Below are 16,189 nucleotides of genomic sequence, written 5' to 3'. Positions count from 1 at the left end.
CAACAAAATACTAGCAAACAGAATCCAACAACACATTAAAAGGATCATACACCATGGTCAAGTGGGATTTATCCCAGGGATGCAAGGATTCTTCAATATACGCAAATCAATGTGATACACCATATTAACAAATTGAAGAATAAAAACCATATGATCATCTCAATAGATGCAGAAAAAGCTTTTGACAAAATTCAACGCCCATTTATGATAAAAACTCTCCAGAAAGTGGGCATAGAGGGAACCCACCTCAACATAATAAAGGCCATATATGACAAACCCACAGCAAATATCATTCTCAACGGTGAAAAACTGGAAGCATTTCCTCTAAGATCAAGAATGAGACAAGGATGTCCACTCTCACCACTATTATTCAACATAGTTTTGGAAGTCCTAGCCACGGCAATCAGAGAAGAAAAAGAAATAAAAGGAATCCAAATTGGAAAACAAGAAGTAAAACTGTCACTGTTTGCAGATGACATGATACTATACATAGAGAATCCTAAAAATGCCACCAGAAAACTACTAGAGCTAATCAATGAATTTGGTAAAGTTGCAGGATACAAAATTAATGCACAGAAATCTCTTGCATTCCTATACACTAATGATGAAAAATCTGAAAGAGAAATTATGGAAACACTCCCATTCACTATTGCAACAAAAAGAATAAAATACCTAGGAATAAACCTACCTAAGGAGTCAAAACACCTGTATGCAGAAAACTATAAGACACTGATGAAAGAAATTAAAGGTGATACCAACAGGTGGAGAGATATACCATGTTCTTGGATTGGAAGAATCAATATTGTGAAAATGACTATACTACCCAAAGCAATCTACAGATTGAATGCAATCCCTATCAAATTACCAATGGCAATTTTTACGGAACTAGAGCAAAGCATCTTAAAATTTGTATGGAGACACAAAAGACCCCGAATAGTCAAAGCAGTCTTGAGGGAAAAAAACGGAGCTGGAGGAATCAGACTCCCTGACTTCAGACTATGCTACAAAGCTACAGTAATCAAGACAATATGGTACTGGCACAAAAACAGAAACATAGATCAATGGAACAAGATAGAAAGCCCAGAGATAAACCCACGCACCTATGGTCAACTAATCTATGACAAAGGAGGCAAAGATATACAATGGAGAAAAGACAGTCTCTTCAATAAGTGGTGCTGGGAAAACTGGACAGCTACATGTAAAAGAATGAAATTGGAACAGTCCCTAACACCATACACAAAAATAAACTCAAAATGGATTCAAGACCTAAATGTAAGACCGGACACTATAAAACTCTTAGAGGAAAACATAGGAAGAACACTCTTTGACATAAATCACAGCAAGATATTTTTTGATCCACCTCCTAGAGTAATGGAAATAAAAACAAAAATAAACAAATGAGACCTAATGAAACTTCAAAGCTTTTGTGAATCAAAGGAAACCATTGACAAGATGAAAAGACAACCCTCAGAATGGGAGAAAATATTTGCAAACGAATCAACGGACAAAGGATTAATCTCCAAAATATATAAACAGCTCATTCAGCTCAATATTAAAGAAACAAACAACCCAATCCAAAAATGGGCAGAAGACCTAAATAGATATTTCTCCAAAGAAGACATACAGACGGCCACGAAGCACATGAAAAGATGCTCAACATCACTAATTATTAGAGAAATGCAAATCAAAACTACAATGAGGTATCACCTCACACCAGTTAGAATGGGCATCATCAGAAAATCTACAAACAACAAATGCTGGAGAGGGTGTGGAGGAAAGGGAACCCTCTTGCACTGTTGGTGGGAATGTAAATTGATACAGCCACTATGGAGAACAGTATGGAGGTTCCTTAAAAAACTAAAAATAGATTTACCATATGATCCAGCAATCCCACTACTGGTCACATACCCAGAGAAAACCATAATTCAAAAAGACACATGCACCCGAATGTTCATTGCAGCACTATTTACAATAGCCAGGTCATGGAAGCAACCTAAATGCCCATCGACAGACGAATGGATAAAGAAGATGTGGTACATATATACAATGGAATATTACTCGGCCATAAAAAGGAACTAAATTGAGTCATTTGTTGAGACGTGGATGGATCTAGAGACTGTCATACAGAGTGAAGTAAGTCAGAAAGAGAAAAACAAATATCGTATATTAACTCATGTTAATGTGGAACCTAGAAAATTGGTACAGATGAGCCGGTTTGCAGGGCAGAAGTTGAGACACAGATGTAGAGAACAGACATATGGACACCAAGGGGGGAAAACTGCGGTGAGGTGGGGATGGTGGTGTGCTGAATTGGGCGATTGGGATTGACATGTATACACTGATGTGTATAAAACTGATGCCTAATAAGAACCTGCAGTATAAAAAAACAAACAAAACAACTAATACTAAACTTTCATTGGGTTATTTGTATGGAAATATGTTAATATAAATGTTTCAGACATTACATGAAATTTCTAAAAATCTTATATGTTCTGGTGTAATGTTATAAGTCATAATTGTAGTTATTACTTTAAAGTGTATATCTCAGAAATAACTAAATTTCCTTGTCAATTGTATTATTATGAACTTTCATCAAATCTTTAACCATGGTCATTTTTAAGTGTTTTGTCATTTACAGATAGTTCTAGGTGTACTCTGATGCTTTTGCAAATATGTTCCTATAAAAGGGTTTCATCTTCAAGGAATTCATGGAAAAGACTCTGACAAGTACAGGTTTCTGGTAACTGACTGTACTGCTGAACTGAATGAATAAGCATTTTCAGAACTCTAATGAAAAACTGATGAACTCATAAAAGTGCTAACAAAAGATCAAGATGAAAAAAAAATTAATTACATGGGACTGAGTGAACTGATGAGGATGATTATAATTCTTGTGACTTTCTGTTTGAATTATTTAAAAAAAAATCCCACAAGGACTCAGAGGCAAAGAATATACAAATCAATTTTCACTGCAAAGTAAAGGAGCTGTTACAGTGGAAGATTACTGGACTGAATATCAATGTTATGACATAGTATGAGTGTGTTTCGTGTTTGGTAATTGCAATCATTGTTGCTTTTGTTGTGGTCATCCATTTACAATGCTTGGTGTCAGTCTATTTATCTCTTGTAAAAATAAAATACAGTGTGTATGTGTGGAAAAAAAAAAAGTCATTGCCAAAAAATTCTACCAATGTTGTAGTGCCATACTATCTCAGCTGTGTTTCAGAGCAGAATAAAGATTAAGAACAGTTACTGTTGGTTTCAACTCTGGCTACCCATTGGAATCCCTTGGGGAGCTTTAAGGATACCAGTGCAAGGGCACCACCATCTCAGACCAATTGAATGATTATCTTTTGAGATGGTCCTGCCCGTCAATATTTTCTACAAAGCTCTGTAGGTGTTTCTGTTGGGGAGCAGGCTGAGAACCACTACATTAAACAGATAAAAACAGTGTCAATCAAGGAAAAGGGTGATTGGAACAGAGTGGTTTAATTGCGATTGCTGTCTTAAAGATTGTGAATTTGCATATTGCTTAGAAGGAGATAGATATAGATTAACAGACTTTTGCAGGTGGGAAGAGGATGTGATTAAAAATGAAAGCCATAGAAACAATCAAGTTAAAAGTAAAGGGAGATAGATAAAATTTGGATGAAGTCTGGAGATAAAACTTGGGGCAGGCTGGAAAGATGTCAAAACTTTAGACCTGTCTCCTTTCAAATGATATGTTGGGGTGAATGCAGAAAAACAACAGATTTTTAGCAGGGAGGTTTGGGGAGAGGGAAACTCATAATGTTTCATATGTTCTAAAGAACGTTTATCTAAAAATGATCGGAAGGGTTGTAAATTGTTTTGTATACCATGTAGAAGCACCATGTTCAATGTGAAAATAAAGGAGACTGAAAAGAAAGTCAATAGGGTTTAAAAGCATTATGTTCCCTTGATTCAGCCTTATCTGTAATTTCAGCTGTGAGGGTCTGGGCTTGACATTCCATAAAGATTTCCAGGGTCCTGCCTGGGAGTACATGATTATTCAACAGAAAGTTCTACTCTCTATGTTGGATTCATCAAGTCGTTAACAGCCCTTCTAGTTATGGCTCTAGATAAAGGAGGGAAAACAATACATGATTTCCATGTGCAAAGTAGAAGTGGCACTTCACAGGAAGTGGCGTGTAAAATAGTGTTAAAAAATAACTTTCCTGAAGGCTTGATTCATGATATGTGCAGATTTGAGGTGCCTATTTGTAATAGAGCCAGGAACAATTTGAAATAGTTGATAGGATATGTGTTACTGAGCGCAAGTTAGTGTGTCTGACACACAGTGGTGCCACACAAGTTTAGAGCAGAGAAAGGTTTATTGCAGGGCCATGCAAGGAGATGGGTGGCTCGTGCCCAAAAGCCCCAAACTCTCCAAAGGGTTTCAGCAAAGCACTTTTTTTTTTTTTTAAATAAATTTATTTATTTATTTATTTTTGGCTGTGTTGGGTCCTCGTTTCTGTGTGAGGGCTTTCTCCAGTTCTGGCAAGCGGGGGCCACTCTTCATCGCGGCGCGCGGGCCTCTCACTGCCGCGGCCTCTCCCGTTGCGGAGCACAGGCTCCAGACGCGCAGGCTCAGTAGTTGTGGCTCACGGGCCCAGCCGCTCTGCGGCATGTGGGATCTTCCCAGACCAGGGCTCGAACCCATGTGCCCGGCATTGGCAGGCAGATTCTCAACCACTGCGCCACTAGGGAAGCCCCTCAGCAAAGCACTTTTAAAGGCAAGATGAGGGAGGGGCATGATTAGTTGTTGCAAACTCCTTGGTGTCGGAATCCTTTGTTCTTGCAGCTGTCCATATAGGTCAGGTCATGATGTTCCTGTAAACCTCCAACAGACGAATGCTGTTCTCTGTTCTGCAAATTTTATCTCCACATGAATGGACTCTTAAAGGTTAGAGCCCTGAGAATAGGCTATCCTGTATATTTCAGGCTATAGGCCACATTCTTTTATAAAAGGTGCAGAACCAGCATGACTGAGCATGGGCCACAAAGCACAAAGGTGAAAGCAAAAGGAATAGATCTAATATGAAGTCAGATTTGTTCTTCCCTATTACATATGGACAGATAAAGAATGAATGAGGTGCTTATTACATGAATCACTTTGAATTACTATGTCATGCTGAGCTTCTGAACCTGAAATTGGAATGGTCAAAAGGAGTTGTGGAGCAGGAAAGGACAAAGGTAAGTGGTTTCTTTATATGGGCCATTTAAATTTTGATGGTTAGAAGAGTTTCTTACTGTAGTCTCAGCATATTAGTATGGAGTACATGGACATTCCATAGTTCTTATTTGGTAATTCTTCATATTAATAAATACAGTTTGTGAGGAAGCCATTCATGGAATCTATGTTTGGTAGTCTGTCCCCTTACCTTGGGTGTTTGCAGCAGATGGGAGAGTCGTTGAGAGACGACAGTATTTGCAGAGACCCACATGCATGAAAGAGCGTGGTCCCAGGAGAGAGAGAAGTTACGTAGGACTGGAATCCAGGACATATTTGGAGAAGAAGCAGGAGCCAAAAGTGGAAAACATTGGCAGAAAAGAGAAGAGTTTTCAGAGTGGCCATGCTAAAAAATTTTAGCATTAGCTTATAAGTAATGGCCAATTATTGAAGGGATTTTAAGGAATAAAGATCTGCATTTATTTTTTAAAAAAATCATCATGGAACCAATGTGGCTAAACTGGGATCAGGAAAATTAGTGAGGTGGCTCTTGCCACTGTCCAGGTAGAGAAGACCCAATGAAGAGTTGAGGCGGTGGGGGTAGAAGGAAAGGAATGAGTCAGAGAAATTAATGAAACTCATTGATAAGTAGTATGTTGGGAATGAGAGAGAGCAAGGAATCCAGCATAATATCCAGGTTTCTGGATGTGATGGGTTGGGAGGATTAATTGCAAAGAAGAATTTCAGAGGAGGAGGAAATTGAGGTTTGACAATCATGAGTTCATTTTCAGACGTGTTGAGTCTGAGGTGGCTGATTAAGAATATTCAGGTAGAACAGTTCCAGAGGATAGTTGGAATTATGGTTTTTAGATACCAATTTGGAAGTTGCAGTATATAGTCAATGAGTGTAATTTACCTCATGAGTACACAAGATGACCGAGAGAGATTGTGTAGTGTGAGAAGGATAAAATGTCAAGGGACATACCTGGAGAATAACATTTGAGGGATGACTGGAGGAGGAGGAGTCCACAGATTGACTGGAGAGAGCCAAGAAATAGGAAGAAAATGGCGGTGGGTGGAGAGAGTATCAAAGTTCAGGGGAGCAGAGAGAATTTCAAGGCAAGGCAGCAGTCAACTTTAACAATGCAGCTGAGAGGACAGAAATCACTGAAAAGTGCTGATCAGACGTAACACTCAAATCATGGAGTTTTAAGAAGATAGTGGGGGCAGAAACCAATGGTCATTGGTTAAAAGAAGCATGGATAAGAAAATAGATACAGCAAGAGTTGTGTGTTTTCTTAAAAAAACAAAACAAGACAAAACTCTGTTGTGAAGAAAAAGAGGTAGTGTGAGAAAGAAAGGGCGACAGCTAGAAGGGATTAAAAAAGGATTTTGATATCTTTATTTTTGCTTTAGATGGATAGAGCATGGTGCTGGGGAACATGCTGAGAGCCGAAAGCAAGTGATGTGTCGGGCAGCAAAGAGACAAAATAATAATGGCAGCAAACTTCTATAGCACCTCCTGTGTTCCAAACACTCCTCTATATGTAGTTTTACATGTATTAACTCATCTACTTCACGTAACTGCCTTGCAGGGTAGGTTCTGTTATTACCCCCATTTTCCTTATAAGAAAACTGAGGTATAGAGAGGTTAAGTAACCTAACCAATTTGTGCTCTACCCACCACACTAAGCAAATGAATTACAGAGCCACCAGAATGATATATATAGATGTATACATCAGATTCAGCAGATTCAGAAAGTCATTGGTTGAGGGGTGGAAAGCAGGAGAGGTGGAGTGCTTTGTGTAGATACAGTCCAGTTGTATGACAAAAGGAAGGTTTTTCTGTGGAACATGTCTTTGCAACTTTTTCATATTATTAAGAAGTTGAAGATTAAGTGAAAATTATTAGCTCATCAATATTACCTGACTGTTAACCTGCTTGGAAGAAGGTTAGTCGGGAACAACATTCAAGATTTAGTTTGCTGTGGCAGAACTAAACTAGTCGCTAAAATGAAATTTAAATATGTGTGATAATTCAGGGTGGGAATCAGGGCTGGAGTGTGGCTGGAGGTGGGCAGGGGAGGCAGAGGGAGATGGAGATGGGTAGGGCACCCAAACAAAGGTCATCTTGATCTCAGAGTTGAATGAAGCTTGAAAGTACTTTCAGCCATTTGATAGTAGAACTCGTGAAAGATTGGGTAAATTTTTGTATTTGTAGTACATTGTTCATCCTGACTGCTTAAGCTTTTCCTAGTTTTATGCCTGTCACTCCACAAAGGTGACATTGTTTGGAAATTTTGAAGAATGTTTAGAAATCTGTTAGTCTCTTACTCTAATATTATCCTTAGCAACAGTAACTAACAGTAATATTTATTCAGAACTAGTGTTCCAGGCATAATGCCTGCCTCTTTATAGGAAGTATTTCATTTTACCTTTATAAAAACCCTAGAGACGGTCTACTACTTTCCGCATTATACACTTGAGGAAACTCAGGCTTGAAGACAGAGTTTCCTGCCCAAGGTCATAGAGCTAGCAAGTGGCTAAACCAGGATGTGAACCAAGTGGTTTGAATCCAGAACTCAGGTGCTGCTTAACCCTGTGTGTTACAAAGAAATAGATGGGACCCTGAACTTGCCAATTTTTTCAGAGTTGGATCGCGGCTGCCATGTCCACATATGAGAAGTTCAGCTTTAGAAAAACCTGTCTCTAGTTCTTCTGACAACAGTTATTTGGGGGTTGGTTTATGAAGCAAAAGGTGAAGCTAGTAAAAATACAGTTAAAAGTTATCTTAATGAAGATGGAGAATTTTCCTGTGTCATGACCTTGACTGACTTAGGCCACTGAAAATATTTCTTTACCTTTTTAATGTAAAATGGATCTGTACTTATATACCCGTTGGTGTTCTAGACATTTGTGGGCTGAAATTACAGTGAAGAAAGTCTTATTAGCCATAGGGAAGACTCTTGGGACAATGACTGAATATAACTGTTGCAGTTTTTTTTTTTTTAATAAATTTATTTATTTATGGCTGCATTGGGTCCTCATTTGCTGCGTGCAGGCTTTCTTTAGTTGCAGCAAGAGGGGGCTAATCTTTGTTGTGGTCCGTGGGCTTCTCTTTGCGGTGGCTTCTCTTGTTGCGGAGCACGGGCTCTAGGCGCGCGGGCTTCAGTAGTTGTGTCACACGGGCTCAGTAGATGTGGTTCGCAGGCTCTAGAGCGCAGGCTCAGTAGTTGTGGCGCATGGGCTTAGTTGCTCCACGGCATGTGGGATCCTCCCGGACCAGGGCTCGAACCCGTGTCCCCTGCATTGGCAGGCAGACTCTCAACCACTGCGCCACCAGGGAAGTCCTGTTGCAGTGGTTTTTAATCCATCCATCTCATCAGTAGTGGGTACTTGCCATTTTAGCTGCTGGGATACAGGAATAAAGGCAGATAGTGTCCCTGATTTCTTCTTGTGGAGTTTGTAGTCTGATGGGGAAGGCAGAAATTAAATAAATTCACCAAAAATGTTTAATTACTGCTAAATTGGATTTTGGAAAAACTCAAATATAAAATTGTAAATTTGACTGCCTCCCAGTTAACTGTCTTAGGCTAAATGGCGTTGAATGCTGGGAAATGGACTAGTTAATAGCCAAGAGTACGCCAGTTTGTGCTGATAAGTGAAAAACTGTAGACTCAAGGTATTGACATAACTGAGAAGATGAGCATTAACAAGGCTGGCTTCATATAAACTATAGTTGAAAATATAGAGTATGTGGAAAAGAAAAAAAGCAAACTTTAATAATCTCATTTTCTATGCATTTATTACTAAATTATGAATGGTTATAAAACAGACTCAAATACTGATCTTGGGCAGCTTTGATATGGAAACTTTAAAAAAAATGCACACGCGTCATAGCTTCTTCTCGAATCTTTTCTTTCTGCTGTGTTGGCCTGGAAACCCCAGAAGTGAGACATTCTATGGAAAACTGTGAGAACTGCAGCTCCTAGCCCAAAGTATCTCCAAACCTTTTTTTTTGTTCTTTTTCCAAAACCAAAGGTAATAACAGATATATCCAGGCATGTTCAAATCTTTATTAAAAGTTTTGTTTTGCATTTGATATTAAAACCAATGAAAATTCGTAGATGACAGTTTTACTTTTACCCTTAATCCATGGTTATTGTTCCCTGTGAGCTCAGACTGGATGAAATTGTGCTTTTACTCCAACTGTTTAAGTCCTTGGAAAATTCACAAGGTGGAATTTACACCCTGTTGGATTCTCAGAAGAACGTCTCTCTTTCCCTGTGTTTATGCGGCCTTGTGCTATGGTGGTGTGGGGATGCTATTGAATATTTTATTTATGATGATTGTTTTTGATAAATTTTTTGCTTTCTTTCCCACTGATATCTCTACAGGCTCAGTTTGAACTTCAAGCCTTTCATATCCGGGGTGAGCATGCGGTGATAACAGCGAGATTAGAAGAAACCATTGAAAATCTCAAATACGAGATAGAACACCGATGGCGAGGAGGATGTGAAGAGATGAGGGATGTGTGTGTCTCCACCGACGATGACTGCCCTCCAAAGACTTTCAGAAATGTGTGCATCCAGACAGACAGAGAGACTTTCCTCAAACCCTGCGAAGGTGAAGACAGGACAACCAGAAGTAACCAAATAATACCCAAAAAGCTGAATATCTCCTCTTTAAGCCAGCTCTCTCCCCCAAATGACAGCAAAGACACCAATGTACCACTTCAATCTGCAGAAAGCATCTCATCGAGTCAGCAGAAGGCAACACCTCCCCCTCCCCCTCCCCCTCCCGCACCACCCCTACCGGCAGCCATCCCTCCCCCTCCTCCCCTCCCACCCGCACTTGGACCACCACTGGCACCTCCGCCACCACCTGTGAATACTGGACCTCCCCCACCTCCGCCACCTCCTCTGCCTCCAAGTGCTGGACCTCCTCCCCCTCCCCCACCCCCCCCACTTCCTCACTCCACCGCTCCGCCCAACAGTGGGGGACCTCCTCCTCCTCCACCACCCCCAGGACCTGCGCCTCCACCTCCTCCTGGACTCTTCTTCGGAGTCCACGCTTCTGCTAGCCAGTGTCCTCGCAAGCCAGCCGTCGAACCCAGTTGTCCCATGAAGCCTCTGTACTGGACTAGGATACAAATAAGTGATAAGAGGTAAGCTCAACTCCCCTGGCCCATTCTCAGCTTGTGAATTTGCAGGATTTTGGACAAGTGATGTTGTATTCCTGCTGGTTTAGCATCTTTGTAGTGTGGCACTCGTTCTCAGATGTGGTAGTGAATGCCTTGGATAAACAAGTCTGGAATGTTTTGAGGAGAATGTCTCCACTAGGTCTTCTCTGTGTTCTCTATGGATTGATGCTGGGAGAAGCGATGTGTTCTGTGTCAGACCCTTCTCGAAGGTATATATTCCATTTCCCAGACTAGAGAAGAGCCCAGGGCTCTCCAACATCTCTGCAATTAGTGAGTAATCACAAAGACATTGACCCTGATTCTATACTTCAGGTTCACTGAAGATTTTTAGATTATCTCTCTTGTCTTTAGATGGTATCATCAACCCTATAATGTGTATATTCAACAGGTAGGTGTAATTTTTCAATTTTTATTAAAAGAACCGGACATAGCTGAATCATTAGCTCTTTAGGTCAGAGAGGAGTCTTAAAATATCAACTCTCTCTGCTTGAACTCTGTTACCCCTCGCTACTGAGTGCCCTCACATCTTTATACCTTGTTGCCCTCCAGAGAAAGTGCCAGTGGGTAGGTAGCTAAAAAGCATCTTCCACTTGCATAGGTTGTTAAGGTGGGTCTGTAAGGCAGTAAGAGATGGTTGCTTGGAAATTTCCATTCAAACAGATCTGATCAGATTTCTTCTGCCTCATTTTGGAAACCATCAAAAGGACAACGAGAAAGATGTTGAGTTGCTTCTTGACTACTCTCTAGGTGCGAAGTTCATCGTTTGCAAAGAACAGCAAATATAGAACAGATTCTTACACTTAAATTTTTGAACTTAATTCCCAAACTCAAGATGTGGTGGTGAATTTTTCTATTTCTATAACATTTCGCTTGGGGAAGGCAGTACACTGAACAAAATAAACTGCAATTCACAGTGAGAAAGCAACTAGAAATCACTCTAGGAGGGGTGGGGCACACCTTGACACTAAGCATATGGTGAACTAAGTTGATTGTATACTTCATATTTGGTCCCTTTCCTCTCACCAAAAATTAAGGGCAAAGAGGGTATTTTTTTAATGCTCTATATTTAAATTTCCCAAATGAGTGGTTAAAAAACCATTTCAGATGGTCCTGAAATAGCTCCTACCATTAACTAAAGTTCTAGTATTCCCATTCAAGACTCAGATGACATTTACTAAGCAGTAATTTCTCAGTATATTTATTTGTAGCCGTGTTCCCTTATTAGTGTTCTCAAATTAATGTGCAGCCATTCCAGGGTGATGAAGCCCACCTGTCAGCCCTGGCAGCATGTATTCTGAGGGCACACGGAGCTGTTCCACACCTGGGTCTCCCTAGCCTGCCTCAGCTTCATTCCCATAAGACTTCATGAGCAAACAATAACCTAGACCATACCAGTGGTATAACAGTAACCACTGGGAGATGTGGGCCCTTCATCCACTGTTTAAGACAACAAAGATGAGCTGGAGATAATCATTGTATTTTTCTCTCCTTACATAGTTGGCCAGTTTGAGAAAGAGAACAATTGAATGCTCAAGCTCTTATTAGTTTCGCCATAAATGTAGGGCTTCAGTTTTGTGGTGGGTTGAATTGCCTCCCTGCAAATTGATTTGCCAGTGCCCTAATCCCCAGTACCTCAGACTGTGACCTTATTTGGAAATAGGGCTATTGCAGATGTGATTAGTTAGGTTGAGATGATCTCAGACTGGAGTAGGGTGGGCCTCTAATCCAAAATGACTGGTGTTCTTATAAAAAGGGGAAATGTGGACACTGCCAGGAGCAGAGGGAGAACGGCATGTGGAGTTTGGAGTCCGGCCACCACCAGGGATTGCGTTTTGGGCAAAATGAAAAGTAGATGAGTGTTCCAACTTTCCTGACCTGGGACATCAGGAGAGCCCTGCTTGGTGAACATGTCAGCCTCAAGCCTGAGTTCCAGGCACAGGGGTTTAGTCTCTCTTATTATGGGTCCCTCAAAATGTTTTTGTACCTCAGAGCATGAATACGTCTTTTAAACTGAAATGTCTGAAGATCCTGTGTACTATTCATTATGGACAAAAGTAAAATTATCTGGGATATGTTCTTTGAAAGGAGATGATATTTTGTACAACCAGAGGGGTAAGCACTTCATGTAATGAGCACGTAATAGATTTTGGTCTTGGTCTTCTGGGGAACTAAGAATAAAATATGAATTTTCTCTATTATATACACACTGCCTCTCATCCACTTAGATTGCTTTTCACTACTAACATGATTTTTAACTTTTGCCATTTTGCTTTCTTTGATGTCTGTTTTCTGGTTTCTAGAATAGGGAAAAGCCATTTAGTTTAAAAAAAAAAAAAAAGGAAGAAAGAAATCCTCATCTGTCTACCTTTTCGGCTGCCTAATAAGTATCTTCCTGGCGAGAAAGTATCTTCTCCTCCTCCCCCTGCACCCTCCTCCCTGCTTATTCCCACATCTGTCCCCTCCCAACTTCTTCTTCCCCCACCTCCTCCTCCTTCTGCCTTCCTCTTCCTCTTCTTTTGAGCTCAAATTGTGTGTTCAGTGGTCAGAAAAGAGTTGGCCATGATGGCAGACAGTCCATTGTGAGCAAGTCCTTGTTACTGCCCCACCAGCCCATTTGCCCCCAACCCGCTGAGAGGTGGTATTCCAAAATTCTGTTACTCATTTTTGGAAATGCCTTTTCCCATAGAAACAATGTTGTAGATGGTGATGAGGTGTGCAACCTGACTGCCAAAGCCTATTTACTTCAGAATATAAGTGGGTTATAGCACTCGTCATACTGACCTGGGCTCAGAGTCCTTGGAGCGGGTGCCAAGCGGTACAGGTGCAGGAGATGGGGGGATGGGTCTGAATAATCTGCTTTGTGGGTCATATCACCTCCCTCTAGGCATCCTCTCCTCAGCTTCCCAGAACCTTCCTGAGGCCCAGACCAGCAGCTCTGAGGCTGCATGCTCCAGAATTTCCTGGCTGTCTTCTCCCACCAATATCCCCTTTTCCCAAGTGCAGCTGAGAAAAGCATTTAAGATTAAAGGTGTTCATGTTTCGAATTGAAGTTAAGGGGGGCGGGGGGGAGGGAGGGGGCGGTGCTGAGGAAGGAGCACACAGATGGAAGTACCTCACTGGAAAGGTTCTAGCCCTTGGGTGATGATTTCACAGGTATTCATTATACTGTTATACGTTATAACTTACATACGTCACATATATGTTCTTAATGCCTCAAATATTATATTAGAAAAATTATAATTAAAAAAAAAAGTGGAGAGAAGCAAATGTTCAGTTTTGTTATGGGCCAGAACCCAAATGTCATATTTCACAGGAAAGGCAGACACATAGCAAAATGTGAACGCTCAGATCTGAAAAGCCAGTGTTGCCAATTGTTTCAAATATGAAAAATTGTCAAAGCCGCGGGCAGGTGGGGATGGTGGTGTGATGAATTGGGCAATTGGGATTGACATGTATACACTGATGTGTATAAAATGGATGACTAATAAGGACCTGCTGTATAAAAAAATAAATAAAATTAAAAAATTTAAAAAAAAAAGAAAAAGGAAAAATTGTCTTTTAGTATCAAAAAATTTGTGTGGACCACCCCATGTAGTAATAGTTCTTTTAGTTTTCATTGGGAAAATGCCTATCGAAACAAAGATAAGTACTTGTAGATATTATGGATCATAACGTACACGTTTGATGTGTATGTTTGATGTGTAGATGAGACTTTTTTTAAAAATGTCTATGAGCATTAAAAGTGTTTAAAAATAAGACGAGAAAGTAAGTTAAGAAAGTAGACGTTTGGGAGAAAATGTGTTCTGACCGAAAGGAGCCTGGATAGTAAACCATCTAAGGCAGCTCTCAGAGGCAGTTGTTCTGAACCTGATTTCCCATATCTTCTTCCCTTTCTTTGTTTCAAAACTAGGGTATCCCTGTTTTTAGAGAGAGAGAGAAAAAAAAAACCAATCAAACAAAACACAGTCTCCCCATGGCTACTTTTGCTGAAATCTCTGCGGGGCCTGGTGCAGTAGGGGTTTTGCTTTGTTTTTTTTTTTTTTTTTTTTTTTTTTTATTAAAGATGTATTTTTTTTTTATTGATTAATTGATTGATTGCTATGTTGGGTCTTCGTTTCTGTGCTAGGGCCTTCTCTAGTTGTGGCAAGCGGGGGCCACTCCTCATCACGGTGCGCGGGCCTCTCACCATCGCGGCCCCTCCTGTTGCGGAGCACAGGCTCCAGACGCGCAGGCTCAGTAGTTGTGGCTCACGGGCCCAGCCGCTCCGCGGCATGTGGGATCTTCCCAGACCAGGGCTCGAACCCGCGTCCCCTGCATTAGCAGGCAGACTCCCAACCACTGCGCCACCAGGGAAGCCCTTTGCTTTGTTTTTATTGTTAATCCTGTTGTTGGGTGGTGTATTATAAAATCAAGTATTTCTAAACGAGCACAGCCTGTTCACGTATATGGGTCCTACGCTGCGTTAACCCGAGCTAAACCTGAGAACCGTATTTAAAACGAATAGAAAAAAATTCAAAAGAGGGCACATCTTCACCCAAGCACTCCACTTTCGTTCTATTTCAGGATTATCCTATGAACGTCTCAGAATCGGTTATTGTTTCAATCTTCATACGATGCCCATTTCTACCCGTCGTGGAAATGACACACAGCGAGGGAGGGGCAGTTTCCCTGCCTCAACAATCTGAATCCCAGGAGTTCTGATCCCACGGGGTTTCTTTGCTTCTCTCTCTTTGGTTATATCTGAGGACCATTCTGTGTCGGAAATGTGTGTTTGCTTTAATACTTAGTATATTTTGACTTAAGAAATCTGTAATCGTGAAAAGCTCTTCTTCAAGCGTTATCAGAGTTTTTTTTAAGGAGTTAAATAAATGAATTAAGGATTTCACTGTATCCTGTTCTCTTTTGTTTCTTAAGTTTAACTTGGCATTTTCTCTTTTAAGCCAAAATTCTACACCAACCTTATGGGATTCCTTAGAAGAACCTGATATTCGGGATACTAGCGAATTTGAGTATTTATTCTCCAAAGACACACCTCAGCAGAAGAAGAAACCTCTGTCAGAGTCCTATGAGAAAAAAAACAAGATCAAAAAGGTACTGACTGACTATAGTAATCTTTGTAATTATATATATATATATATATATATATTTGTCATACATGGGAATTTATTATGTGCTGCTGGTTTGCTTTCCCTCTGTTTTCAAAAAGTGTTTTGAAAGGTTTTGAGTCACAGATGACAGAAAGGAGCCAATAGTTGGAGAAATCTGTGCTTGCTATTTTGGTCATGCTGTCTGAATTTTCAAACTGTTCTCTTCATCTGGACTTTTTTCAGCCACTAATTCTATTGAAAAAATACCTAAAATTTAGTGAAAAGTAGTCTGTAGGCTATATGGAAAATGTCTTCTTCACTTATTTATAACTTCATTCGTTGAACAAATATTTATTGGGAGTCTATTTGTGCTAGATTTTGTTTTAGGCCCATGCTATCCAGTCGGGTAGCCCTTAGCCACATGTGACTATTTGTGATAAAATTAAAAATTCAGTTCTTCAGTGGCACGAGCCACTCTTCAGTTTTATTCTTCTGGCTAGTGGCTACAATATAGCACAGATACAAAACATTTCCGTCGTTACAAAAAGTTCTCGTGGATAGCACTGTCTGAGCACCTGGGATATGTTGGTGAAAAAAAGCAAACAAACGAGAAAACAGACCCTTGCCCTGTGGAGCTTCTATTAACAATAAACATCAGAAACAACAAATCAAATCATGTGGTAGAGCAGAGTAAGGAGGATCTACTTC

General features: G+C 40.4%; 1 protein-coding gene across 2 annotated transcripts in view; it reads left to right on the top strand.

Moving 5' to 3' along the window:
• The window catches only part of FMN1 (formin 1), a 425,289-nt gene that overhangs the window by 195,881 nt on the left and 213,219 nt on the right, over positions 1 to 16,189 (top strand). For both annotated transcript variants that reach the window (XM_057542902.1, XM_057542903.1), the window contains 2 exons: positions 9,589 to 10,358; positions 15,335 to 15,485. In XM_057542902.1, coding sequence (XP_057398885.1) covers positions 9,589 to 10,358; positions 15,335 to 15,485 — 921 coding nt within the window. The remainder of the gene's footprint in view (positions 1 to 9,588; positions 10,359 to 15,334; positions 15,486 to 16,189) is intronic.

The sequence above is a fragment of the Balaenoptera acutorostrata genome, chromosome 3 (genome assembly GCF_949987535.1).
Source record: "Balaenoptera acutorostrata chromosome 3, mBalAcu1.1, whole genome shotgun sequence".
In the NCBI taxonomy this organism is placed as follows: domain Eukaryota; kingdom Metazoa; phylum Chordata; class Mammalia; order Artiodactyla; family Balaenopteridae; genus Balaenoptera; species Balaenoptera acutorostrata.
This window is presented reverse-complemented; position numbering and strand designations above follow the sequence as displayed.